We start from the raw sequence: 14,034 nt of genomic DNA, 5'->3' as shown, positions 1-14,034 counted from the left end.
ATTATTATTATTATTATACAGGTGGAGGAGCCTGTGGTGTCCTGATATTATTTGTATAGTCCTGTTATTATTATTATTATTATTATTATTACTACTATTATTATTATTATACAGAGGGAGCAGCTTGTGGTGTCCTGTAATTATTATTATTATACAGGAGGAGCAGCTTGTGGTGTCCTGTTATTATTATACAGGGGGAGTAGCCTGTGGTGTCCTTTTATTATTATTATACTGGAGGAGCAACCTGTGGTGTCCTGTTAATAAAGACATGTTATTATTTTTATGCTGGGGTGCAGCCTTTAGTGTCGTTGTTATTATTATTATTATTATTCATTTTATTATATGAAACTGTGGGGATTGAAAATATTGCTCAAATTCTCGGATATATTAAAGCAGAGACCATAATATCCCTGGCATGTGTAACAGATGATAATTGAAGCAGTATGAAGAAAATGTATATCACACACCTGGGAGTGTCACAGTGACATCATTTAGATCTATAGTAATAAAGGTACATGACTGGGGAGGTAAAGGGATCTGGGAGTGTCACTTTGACATCACTTATATCTATAGTAATAATACAGGGACATGACTGGGGAGGTGAGGGGATCTGGGAGTGTCACAGTGATGTCACTTATATCTATAGTAATAATACAGGGACATGACTGGGGAGGTGAGGGGATCTGGGAGCATCACTGTGACCTTATATCTATAGTAATAATACAGGGACATGACTGGGGAGGTGAGGGGGACCTGGGAGTGTCACAGTGACAAGAGAAAGAAAGTAGACTTCTTTGTGGGCCCACTCTTGTGAAGAAATAATTAGATATTCTCAAAGAGTAAAATATAACTTTTATTACAAATGATTAAGAAATTATTCAATCTCCTGAGAACAAATAATGTCTCCTGCCGCCTTTCCCCTGCCTGTCTCCTGCCGCCTTTCCCCTGCCTGTCTCCTGTTGCCTTTACCCCGTCTGTCTCCTGCCGCCTTTCCCCTGCCTGTCTCCTGCCACCTCCACCCTGCAGCCCACCTGCCTGTCTCCTGCCGCCTTTTCCCTGCTTGTCGCCTTTTCCCTGTCTCCTGCTCCCCCTGGCCGGTCTCCTGCCGCCTTTCCCCTGTCTCCTGCCACCCCCTCCCTGTCTCCTGCCACCTCCTTGCCTGTCTCCTGCAACCTTTCCCCTGCCTGTTTCCTGCAACCTTTCCCCTGCCTGTCTCCTGCAACCTTTTCCCTGCCTGTCTCCTGCCGCCTTTCCACCTCCTGTCTTCTGCCACCTCCTTGCCTGTCTTCTGCCACCTTTGCTACACCATCAGCTGGATCTGTGAATCCTGAGGTCACAGAGACTGTACGCCGCAGCTCCATGAATGAGGCCATGAAATTTCCCTCAGGAGACCCTGTCCCTTCACAACCAATTCTCACCCTTACACCACTTCATGGCTGCAGCCATACTCGTCTGACAACTCAGGACACATAGAGCACATGCTCCGTACGGGTCCTGCACATGAGCGGTGTACCGAACATCAGTTCATTGTGACTCCACCCACAATAGCGCTACACTCTAGATCAGTCCCACTATGCAGTACAGCCTTATGGTGCTGGGTCACAGGAACCTTGGAGACACTGACCAGGACTCTGTGGCTGTGAGCAAATAGGAGACTTAATGACCACTCTATTTTATATTTACTATGTTACATGTGCAATATGTTTTATGTATTATATTTATTCCAAGGAACTCCAGCTGTGGGGAACGGAGTCTTTATTACACATTACACGTTCTGTATTCTCTCTGATTCACAAAGGATGGACAAGGACAGGAGTCACAGGACTGAAAAGATAATAAATATCACCCTGGAGATCATCTACCTACTGACTGGGGAGGTGAGTGGATCTGGGAGCGTCACAGTGACCTTATATCTATAGTAATAATACAGGGACATGACTGGGGAGGTGAGGGGATCTGGGAGCATCACTGTGACTTTATATCTATAGTAATAATACAGGGACATGACTGGGGAGGTGAGGGGATCTGGGAGCATCACTGTGACATCACATATCTATAGTAATAATACAGGGACATGATTGGAGAGGTAAGGGGAACTGGGAGTGTCACAGGGACCTTATATCTTTAGTAATGATACAGGAACATAACTGGGGAGGTGAGCGGATCTGGGAGCGTCACAGTGACCTTATATCTATAGTGATAATACAGGGACATGACTGGGAAGGTGAGGGGATCAGGGAGCATCACTGTGGCCTTATATCTATAGTAATAATAGAGGGACATGACTGGGGAGGTGAGGGGATCTGGGAGCATCACTGTGACCTTATATCTATAGTAATAATACAGGAACATGACTGGGGAGGTGAGGGGATCTAGGAGTGTCACAGTGACATCACTTATATCTATAGTAATAATACAGGGACATGACTGGGGAGGTGATAGGATCTGGAAGCATCACTGTGACCTTATATCTATAGTAATAATACAGGGACATGACTGGGGAGGTGAGGGGATCTGGGTGCGTCACTGTGACATCTCTAATATCTATAGTCATAATACAGGAATATGACTGGGGATGTTAGGGAATCAGAGCATCACAGTGAGGTCACATATCTATAGTAATAATACAGGGATGTCACTGGGGAGGTGAGGGGATCTGGGAGCATTACAGTGACATCACGTATATCTATAGTAATAATACAGGGACTTGACTTGGGAGGTGATGGGATCTTGGAGATTCATAGTGACGTCACTCATCTATAGTAATAATACAGGGACATGACTGGGGAGGTGAGAGGATTTTAAAGCGTTACTGTTAAGTAACTTATATCTATAGTAAATACAGGGACTTGACTACGGAGGTGGGGGGATCTGGGAGCGGCGCAGTGATGTCACATATCTATAGCAATAACACAGGGGCATGACTGGGGAGGTGAGGTGATCTGGGATCGTCACAGTGGCATCACATATCTATAGTAAATACAGGGACATGACTGGGGAGGGAAGGGGATCTGGTAGCGACGCAGTGATGTCACATATCTATAGTAATAACACATGGACGTGACAGGGGAGGTGAGGTGATCTGGGAGTGTCACAGTGACATCACTTATATCTATAGTAATAATACAAGGACATGACTAGGGAGGTGAAGGGATCTGGGAGCATCACTTTGACGTCACATATATCTATAGTATTAATACAGGGACATAACTGCGGAGGTGAGGGGTTTGGGAGCGTCACAGTGATGTCACTTTTGTCTATAGTAATAAAACAGGGACATGACTGGGGAAGTGAGTGAATCTGGGAGTGTCACAGTGACATCACTTATATCTTTAGCAATAATTCAGGGACATGACTTGGTAGGTGAGGGGATCTGGGAGCATCACAATGACATCACTTATATCTATAGTAATAGTACAGTGATGTGACTGGGCAGGTGAGGGGATCTGGGATCGTCACAGTAGCATCACATATCTATAGTAAATACAGGGACATGACTGGGGAGGGAAGGGGATCTGGTAGTGACGCAGTGATGTCACATATCTATAGTAATAACACATGGACATGACAGGGGAGGTGAGGTGATCTGGGAGTGTCACAGTGACATCACTTATATCTATAGTAATCATACAAGGACATGACTGGGGAGGTGAAGGGATCTGGGAGCATCACTTTGACGTCACATATATCTATAGTATTAATACAGGGACATAACTGCGTAGGTGAGGGGTTTGGGAGCATCACAGTGATGTCACTTTTGTCTATAGTAATAAAACAGGGACATGACTGGGGAAGTGAGTGAATCTTGGAGTGTCACAGTGACATCACTTATATCTTTAGTAATAATTCAGGGACATGACTGGGGAGGTGAGGGGGTCTTGGAGCCTGACAGTGACATCACTTATATCTATAGTAATAATACAGGGACACGACTGAGGAGGTTAAGGGATCTTGCAGCTTCATAGTGACGTCACTTATATCTATAGTAATAATACAGGGACATGACTGGGGAGGTGATGGGATCTGGGAGTGTATATATTGATATTTGATGTCTCCACCATTACACAGGATTACACAATAGTGAATGGGTGTGAGACACCCAGCAGCCATCCCCGTGTATCAGGAGGACTGAGTAGAACCCAGAGCCCAATCACGGTGCCTCCACCTCACTCACTGACACATGAGAGACACAATGACAAGAAGATCCTGGAACTCACCAACAAGATCATTCAACTGCTGACTGGAGTGGTGACTGCTGGGAATGGGGCATTATACAGTAACAACGGGGGATGTGTCTGGGTGATGACTGGAGAGGTGACTGCTGGGAAGGGGACATTATACAGTAACACCGGGGGATGTGTCTGGGTGATGACTGGAGAGGTGACTGCTGGGAATGGGACATTATACAGTAACACCAGGGGACTTGTCTGGGTGATGACTGGAGAGGTGACTGCCGGGAATGGAGCATTATACAGTAACACCGGGTAATGTGTCTGGGTGATGACTGGAGAGGTGACTGCCGGGAATGGGGCATTATACAGTAAAACCGGGGGATGTGTCTGGGTGATGACTGGAGAGGTGACTGCTGGGAATGGGACATTATACAGTAACACCAGGGGATGTGTCTGGGTGATGCCTGGAGAGGTTACTGCTTGGAATGGGACATTATACAGTAACACCAGGGGAATGTGTCTGGGTGATGACTGGAGAGGTGACTGCTGGGAATGGGGCATTATACAGTAACACCAGGGGACGTGTCTGGGTGATGACTGGAGAGGTGACTGCTGGGAATGGGGCATTATACAGTAACACCGGGGGATGTGTCTGGGTGATTACTGTATCACTGTGTGTGTCTGGTTCCTATAATATGTCAGGATGTCACTGTCTATGTCTCCATGCAGGAGGAGGAGTATATAGAGGAACACAGGGGTCTGTACAAGGACGTGATGATGGAGAATCACCGGCCCCTCACATCACTGGGTAAGAGGAGACTGTCATGTATTGTACAGGGGAGAGCAGGTATGGGGGCCCCTATATACACACATCACCTGATAATCACATATATACACTGTACTCAGTCAATGTGTGTCTCCTACAGATGGACCCAGTAACAGATATACCCCAGTGAGACGTCCCCGTCCTCTGTATTCCCAGTATTGTACAGAGGAGAATCACAGAACCTCACAGGAGGATCAGGTAGGTGGGATTTAGGGTCTCCCAAATATACCAAAGTGACTGTCACTATAGAAACATAGAATTTGTCGACAGATAAGAACCACTTGGCCCATCTAGTCTGCCCCTTATTTTTTTATTTTTTTTATCACTAACCTTATTTGATCCTTATTTCTTTGTAAGGATATCCTTATGTCCATCCCATGCATGTTTAAATTGCTCTACTGTCTTAGCCTCTACCACCTCTGATGGGAGGCTATTCCACTTGTCCACTACCCTTTCTGTGAAATAATTTTTCCGCAAATTTCCCCTGAACCTCCCGCCCCCTCCAGTCTCAGTGCATGTCCTCGTGTCCTATTGCTTCTCTTCATTTGGAGAATGTTTCCCTCCTGGACTTTGTTAAAAGCCTTCATATATTTGAAAGTTTCTATCATGTCCCCCCTTTCCCTTCTCTGCTCCAAACTATACATATTGAGATTTCTTAGTCTTTCTGGGTATGTTTTGTGATGTAGGCCATGCACCATTTTAGTTGCCCTCCTTTGTACAGTTTCTAATGTATTAATATCCTTTTGAAGATATGGCCTCCAGAACTGAATACAGTATTCTAGATGAGGCCGTACCAATGACCTATACAGTGGCATTATTACTTCTTTCTTTCTGTTACTGATTCCTCTCCCAATGCAGCCAAGCATCTGACTAGCCTTTCTCATTGCTTTGTTACATTGCTTATCTGCCTTTATATCACCTGAAATAGTGACTCCTAGATCCCTTTCCTCCTCAGTAGTTTCCAGTATAGTGCCATTAATACTATATTTAGCTTTAGGATTTTTGAGACCCAAGTGCATGATTTTGCATTTTTTGGCATTAAACTGTAATTGCCAGACTCTTGACCATTCCTCTAGTCTACCTAGATCCTCAATCATTTGTTTTGCCCCACCTGGTGTGTCTACCCTGTTGCATACCTTTGTGTCATCTGCAAAAAGGCATACTTTCCCTTTAATGCCATTTGCAATGTCGCCAATAAAGATATTAAAAAGCACTGGTCCAAGTACAGATCCCTGGGGTACTCCACTGGTAACATTTCCCTCCTGTGAATGCACTCCATTTACCACAACTCTCTGTTTTCTATCATGTAACCAAGATCTTATCCATTCAATAATCCTAATATCCAATCCCAAACTTTCAAGTTTATTTAGCAGTCTGCGATGTGGACTGTGTCAAAAGCCTTACTAAAGTCTAGATAAGGTATATCCATGGCTCCACCTTTATCCATCACTTTAGTCACACAATCAAAAAAGTCAATAAGATTTGTTTGACATGATCTTCCCCCAGTGAATCCATGCTGTTTGGGATCCAGTAAATTGCCGGATTTGAGATAATCTACAACTCTTTCTTTTAAGAGTGTTTCCATCAATTTCCCTACTACTGATGTAAGACTCACTGGTCTGTAGTTGTTTGCCTCTTCCTTGCTTACACTTTTGTGCAGTGGGACTACGTTTGCTCTTTTCCAGTCCCCTGGAATTTCTCCTGTAGCTAATGACTGGTTGAATAATTCTGTCAATGGTGCTACCAGCACCTCTTTAAGTTCTTTTAATATCCTTGGATCTAATGTGTAGAGAAGCTGTATGTGTCTTATACAATGATATTATACTGTTTCACCTCAATTTAAATTGTATTTCTCTTTCATCCACTAGGGGACACTGGAGTCTTATACAGTAGGGGTCTAAAGCTTGCAACCGGAGGTGTGGCACAATCTAAAATTAGCATTGTCTGCACAGACGGCTCCTCCCCCTTCACATCCCTCCTCCCTCAGTTTGAAAAATTGTGCCTAGGAGGTAACATTACAGAAAACTCAGGCTGCGTCAACCTAATGAAAAGGGGGACAAAAGCCTTTGAATTAGAGAGACAATGATCCCATATAAAGGGATCTGCATCTCTCTATGGAAAATCCGGAGCACAGAGTCAGCATTTCCATGGGCAGTGAGTACTGGTGGTTAATATGGGCTTTAGATAGAAAGGAAGAGGCTATTAGCAGACTCCTTCCAATTCCCATAACTTGAGGTTTAAATAATTATTATTATCTGGCCAGTGTGCACGCTGCTGCCTCCAGGCTTCCTGTAACTTATGTCCTGGCAGACTAGCAGCGCAGCTCCCCCGCCGCCCGACTTCTTTTATACACACAGCGCATGCTCAAACACTCCCTGGCTGGCTTCTACTCCCGCTGCATGTCAGCTCCCCCCCCCCCCCCCCCTCTACATCGGAGGGAGACGCATCGCGGCTGTCAGCGGCGGCATCCTCACATACAGCGGGGACGCGCACTGACCTCCCGCCACACGCTGAAATGGTTTCTCGCCCTCTCCCACCGCCAGCGGAGGGATACACAGCGCTCCTGTCAGTAGCAGCATCACACACACTACGGGCGCTTGGGAAGTGGGTCCACCGCCCGCTCAGATGATCTCTCGTCCCTTCCCGCCGCCAGCGGAGGGCTGAGGGTGACGACAAAGGGGGAAGTTAATAGAAACTGACCCTCTTGCTAGTAAGCCCGGCCTGGGGCAGCCGTTAAGGGGGTAGAGTGACCCTAGGAAGGACCCAGAGAGCCTTAGTAATATATATTTATTAAATAAATGGCGGCCATTTTTAAATGAATAGAGGCGCCAAAAGGACTCTCTCAGGCGTTATTACCTTTAGAATAGATGGGCTCCCTGGGCGGTCAGAGCAGAGGGACGGGTTATTATAATAGAGCAACTGCTCCCTCTACTGGACATTTGTATTTAGGACTCTCTCAGGCGTTATTACCTTTAGAATAGACGGGCTTCCTGGCCGGTCAGAGCAGAGGGAGGGGTTATTATAATAGAGCAACTGCTCCCTCTACTGGACATTTGTATTTAGGACTCTCTCAGGCGTTATTACCTTTAGAATAGACGGGCTTCCTGGCCGGTCAGAGCAGAGGGAGGGGTTATTATAATAGAGCAACTGCTCCCTCTACTGGACATTTGTATTTAGGACTCTCTCAGGCGTTATTACCTTTAGAATAGACGGGCTCCCTGGGCGGTCAGAGCAGAGGGACGGGTTATTATAATAGAGCAACTGCTCCCTCTACTGGACATTTGTATTTAGGACTCTCTCAGGCGTTATTACCTTTAGAATAGACGGGCTTCCTGGCCGGTCAGAGCAGAGGGAGGGGTTATTATAATAGAGCAACTGCTCCCTCTACTGGACATTTGTATATAGGACTCTCTCAGGCGTTATTACCTTTAGAATAGACGGGCTCCCTGAGCGGTCAGAGCAGAGGGACGGGTTATTATAATAGAGCAACTGCTCCCTCTACTGGACATTTGTATTTAGGACTCTCTCAGGCGTTATTACCTTTAGAATAGACGGGCTTCCTGGCCGGTCAGAGCAGAGGGAGGGGTTATTATAATAGAGCAACTGCTCCCTCTACTGGACATTTGTATTTAGGACTCTCTCAGGCGTTATTACCTTTAGAATAGACGGGCTTCCTGGCCGGTCAGAGCAGAGGGAGGGGTTATTATAATAGAGCAACTGCTCCCTCTACTGGACATTTGTATTTAGGACTCTCTCAGGCGTTATTACCTTTAGAATAGACGGGCTCCCTGGGCGGTCAGAGCAGAGGGACGGGTTATTATAATAGAGCAACTGCTCCCTCTACTGGACATTTGTATTTAGGACTCTCTCAGGCGTTATTACCTTTAGAATAGACGGGCTTCCTGGCCGGTCAGAGCAGAGGGACGGGTTATTATAATAGAGCAACTGCTCCCTCTACTGGACATTTGTATTTAGGACTCTCTCAGGCGTTATTACCTTTAGAATAGACGGGCTCCCTGGGCGGTCAGAGCAGAGGGACGGGTTATTATAATAGAGCAACTGCTCCCTCTACTGGACATTTGTATTTAGGACTCTCTCAGGCGTTATTACCTTTAGAATAGACGGGCTTCCTGGCCGGTCAGAGCAGAGGGACGGGTTATTATAATAGAGCAACTGCTCCCTCTACTGGACATTTGTGTTTAGGACTCTGCTGCAATGGATTTTCAATGGATTCTGACAGGCATTTTTATGCTTTAGATTTTCAAGGGACTTCTAAACAAAAGATCCCGATGAAATTATGGGAACGACTGGATCACAACCCCGACCTCAGAACTGAAATACATTTGGGTGTGTGAGGGTTGCAACGAGGCTGGTGATATTATTATTATAAATTGTTATTTTTTTGTTTTGTGTGTAGTGTTTAGAAAGATCCAGCTAGGGGGATCCAGTGTACCTTTACTCCCAGCACCCGTTACCGTCTTTCTGTTCCTATTATAAAGGGGGGAAGCACTGAAGAGCGCTCTGTGGGGTACGGCTTCAAATGTCAAAAGCACTTACCACCAACACTAAGACTTATTATGTTTCCACAAAATGTAGTAAGATGAGCAAGGGTGAGCGGCTCCTGGGTATGCGTTGCCTGTCTAGTTAAGGGCGTCCAGCACGGGAGGAAGGCTCCGCCAAGGTCATGGGAGCAAGCCCTAACAGGTATTTCAAAGGAAATGTCAGAATCCCGCAAACAGCAGTCGGAAAGGACTGAGGGATTCTCAAAGACTATGGAGGAATTTCTGATTTAAATTAATTCCTCCTGCGCAAGCATAAAGAAATGCGAACAAGTCGATTAAGAGAACCATCCTCATCTTACACGAAGGAGGAAGAAGGTCTTATTATAGATAAAGTGGCAAGATACTTAAGTCTGCCTTAGATCAGGAGTTTAGATTACCTTATAGAAGCGGTTATAGAGACCCTAAACTTCAGGGAGTAAGAAGTTAAGGATACAGAGAGTTTTCGATTGATTCGTATCCCACAATCGTTGCCAGTAGTGCTCCCTGTTCCTAGAACTCCCCAGACTCAGATGGCGAATGCTTGGAAGCAGCCTGATAAACGCTTTCAAGTGCCAAGGAGGTTTGAATTTAAGAATCCTTTATCAAAAAGTGTAATGGTTAAATGGCCTACTGGGCATTTTCAAACAAGGCAATGTCACCTAGGCCTAGCGTGACCACCTTAAAGGATATGTCAGGTTGCACACTGCATCAAAAGCAATTTTTGTACCAGCACATTGTCACATGGACTGGGCGTGAATAGGTAGCATGGAGGAGGTTTCTCAGTAGCAGAGCATATTGGAGAATTAGCTGCTTATCTGTGCCAGGCTTCAAAGGACGCTCATTAAATAACAGTCAGTTATTGCAGGTTTGGAACTAGGACAGTTAATGGTATCCATGGACATAAGGGATGCATTCCTGCATATTCCGATTTGGACCCCCCACCAAGCTTACTTAAGATTTGCACTGGTGCAGGATCCTTTCCAAATGAAGGGTCCTACCATTCGGTCTATCATCAGCCCCAGGACTCTTTTACGAGGATCATGGCAGTAATGGTGGCAGGATTGAGACGATCTCCTGATCAAAGCCTCCTCTCAAGAACGGCTCATCAAGGATGCTCAGACATCTTATCAACTTCTCATTCAACATGGGTGAATGGTGAATTTCCAGAAACCTAACCTCAGACCAATGCAACGGATTCCATTCCTATATCTCATCTTGGACACAGTAAGATTGAGGGCTTTCTTACCAGAGAACACGTTCCAGGACCTACAGAGGCTAGTGACTCAGGTACTGAGGACACAGACGGTCTCCCTGCACCTCTCTGTGCAACTTCTTGGGATGATGGTGACGTCTTTCAAGGCTCTCTAGTACAGCTGACTTCACTTACGACCATTCCCAATGAACGTTACTGCTCAGGGACCAGGGTAACACTGGCTCCTGCATCGAAGGATCCGATTTCCACAAGAGATACGGATCTCCTTAATTGGGTGGTCGTTCCACTAAAACCTTGCAGCAGGCAAGAATTTGGAATTTAGGATTGGAGAATTCTCCCAACAAATGCCAGTCTCAGAGGTTGGGGAAGCTGTCCTAGAGACCCATCACTTTCAGGGCAAATGGACTTTACTGGAGAGCGGGTTACCCATAACCATTCTCGAACTGAGAAGCAGTTTACAATTCGCTTCCCTTAGCTGAAGATATAGTCAGTGGTCAACAGTGAACCGGAAAGCAGATTATCACAGTCGCCAGGACTGCATCCAGGCGAGCGGTGCTTACACAGATCTTCGACATGATGGTGAGTAGATGGTGTCTACCTCAGGTGGACCTGATGGCGTCTCGACAAAATCATTAGCTGCCCAGGTATGTGTCCAGGACAAGAGATCCAGCAGCAGAGGAAGTGGACACGCTGACACTTCCTTGGTGTTACAGAAGGGTTTACATTTTTCCGCCTTTCCCACTCATACCCCGAATTCTCCAAAAAGGGGTAATACGAGAGCGAGTATGGGCAATTCTCATAGCACCAAGTTGGCCCTGTAGAGGTTGGTACTCGGACTTACGGGGGATACTAGCGGAGGACCCTTGGCGGTTACCTCGAAGGGAGGACCGGCTATATCGGGCCGTTCCTCCACTCAGACCTGAACAGGCTACGTTTAATGGCGTGGCTGTTGAGACCCGGATCTTAAGAGTGAGAGGGATACCAAGAATAGCTATTCCTAAAGATGATCGCTGCTCGAAAGCCGGTGACACCCATGTACGACTGCAGACATTAGAAGAAGTACATGGACTGGTGTTAGGAACATGGGTAGAATTAGACGAACGTCCACTTACCCAGACTTCTACTTTTCACTCCAGCTGGTCTAGGTGAAGGACTAAGACTAGGTTCCTTGAAGGTTCAAGTTTCGGCTCTCTCCATCCTATTTCAACAGCGGTTAGCGTCCTTAGAAGAGGTTTAAACCTTTTTACAGGGGGTTCTGAGGATACAACCTCCTTTCCGTCCTCCCACTGCGCAGAGGGACTTAGATTTGTAGTTGGAATTTTTGAGATCACCATCTTTTGAGCCGTTGGAAAGAACAGACCTGCAATATCTCTCTTGGAAGGTCACGTTATTACTTGCCTTGGCTTCGGCCGGAAGGGTTTCGGTGTAAGGAGCCCTATCAGGTTAGAGTCCTTTGTTAATTTTCCAGAAGGATAAGGCCAAACTCCGTACATGAGCGGATTTTCTTCCTAAGGTCGTTTCAGGTAAACCAACCGATTGTGGTCCCATCCTTTCAGGGATTCGCAGATGGGGACGTGTCTTTGGATGTTGTCCGAGCTTACGAATATACTACAAGTTACGTCGTCCTTTAGAAGGTCGGACCACTGGTTTGGTCCAAAGAATGGTTGGCCAGCATCTAGGCAGTCTTTGTTTAGATGGAATAGCTTTGCCAATCGGCAAGCTAATATTTCCTGTGGTAAGCAGTTTCCAGTTCAGACTGGTGCTCATAATACCAGATCAGTGCGTGCCTCATGGGCGGCTATTCGAGGTGCTTCCACTACTCAATTTTGCAGAGCGACAACGTGGTCTTCAGCCCACACATTCGCAAACTTTTACAGGTTTGATACCTTGGCGTCCGGAAATTCTAAGTTCGGACGTTTAGTTTTGCAGGCCATCGACAGCACTCCCTCCCTTGGGGATAACTTTGGGACGTCCCCTACTGTATAAGACTCCAGTGTCCCCTAGTGGATGAAAGATAAAAGAGGGTTTTGGTACTTACCGATAAATCCATTTCTCTGAATCCTCTAGTGGACACTGGACGCCCGCCTCGGTGCTGTCAACATGCTGTGTTCAAAGTTCTTGTTCAAACAGTTCGTGCAAACAGCGTTGGTTTTTCTGTTAAGAGTTTCTTGGATGCTGTTTGCTTTGTTGTACGGTTCGGTTCCTCGCCAAGTCCTATAGTATCATGTCCTATTCTCTCAGTCAAATTTTTCAAACTGATGGAGGAGGGATGTGAAGGGGGAATGAGCCAGCTGTGCAGACAATGCTAATTTTAGATTGTGCCACACCTCCGGTTGCAAGCTTCACACCCCTACTGTATAAGACTCCAGTGTCCCCTAGAGGATTCAGAGAAATGGATTTATCGGTAAGTACCAAAATCATATTTTTTTGGGTTATTTAGGTAGAACGTCTTTCTCGTATAAAGGCAGAAGATATAAGGAGAGAAGAAGAGACATATGTGACTGATATAAAGGCAGAAGATATAGAGGAAGAAAAAGAGACGTATGTGACTGATATAAAGGCAGAAGATATAAGGAGAGAAGAAGAGACGTATGTGACTGATATAAAGGCAAAAGATACAGAGGAAGAAGAAGAGACGTATGTGACTGATATAAAGGCAGAAGATACAGAGGGAGAAGAAGAGACGTATGCGACTGATATGATGACAGAAGATACAGAGGGAGAAGAAGAGACGTATGTGACTGATATAAAGGCAGAAGATACAGAGGGAGAAGAAAAGACATATGCGACTGATATGATGACAGAAGATACAGAGGGAGAAGAAGAGACGTATGTGAGGGGTGATCAGCAGTGTAAGGAGGAGGAGATCCCTACAGATATCAGCACAGGTGAGTAATAAACACTTATTACAGAAGTAACATATTCTCATTGCTCAGTCACTACAGCAATCTCTTATTCTACACCATCCTCTGCCATCATCCCAGTTCTCAGTTGGGTGTTTATAACACAAGGTTATCCATGACAAACATCAGATGAAGAGAGTTATTACACACATCACTATAGTGTTATTAAAAGTAACAAGCAGAAGTTTTTAGGGATCATATATAAGTAGTAGTGTGTTTTTTGTAAAGCGCCTAATTTGTATGGGATCTAAATTTCTCAGTTTAGCAACCATTTATTAAATAACCTTCATTTTGTTAGATGATGCAGGTATTAAAAAACTCCTTGTATATAGTAGACCTATTTGGCCATTTGTGTCATGTTTACTATATCTTTTCATTT

The 14,034-nt window shown here is 45.4% G+C and overlaps 1 protein-coding gene across 3 annotated transcripts in view; it reads left to right on the top strand.

Annotated features, from left to right (window-relative positions):
* Positions 1-14,034, top strand: part of LOC134984846 (zinc finger protein ZFP2-like) — a 32,198-nt gene that overhangs the window by 902 nt on the left and 17,262 nt on the right. For 2 of the 3 annotated variants that reach the window (XM_063950323.1, XM_063950321.1), the window contains exons 2-6: positions 1,729-1,877; positions 4,069-4,248; positions 4,902-4,980; positions 5,099-5,200; positions 13,197-13,640. In XM_063950323.1, the coding sequence (XP_063806393.1) occupies positions 1,800-1,877; positions 4,069-4,248; positions 4,902-4,980; positions 5,099-5,200; positions 13,197-13,640 (883 nt within the window). In that variant the 5' untranslated portion in view covers positions 1,729-1,799. Of the gene's footprint in view, positions 1-121; positions 512-1,728; positions 1,878-4,068; positions 4,249-4,901; positions 4,981-5,098; positions 5,201-13,196; positions 13,641-14,034 lie in introns of those variants that run through there. The other variant, XM_063950322.1, reaches the window with a different exon arrangement.

Source organism: Pseudophryne corroboree (assembly GCF_028390025.1).
Source record: "Pseudophryne corroboree isolate aPseCor3 chromosome 3 unlocalized genomic scaffold, aPseCor3.hap2 SUPER_3_unloc_87, whole genome shotgun sequence".
NCBI classification, from domain to species: Eukaryota; Metazoa; Chordata; class Amphibia; order Anura; family Myobatrachidae; genus Pseudophryne; species Pseudophryne corroboree.
This window is presented reverse-complemented; position numbering and strand designations above follow the sequence as displayed.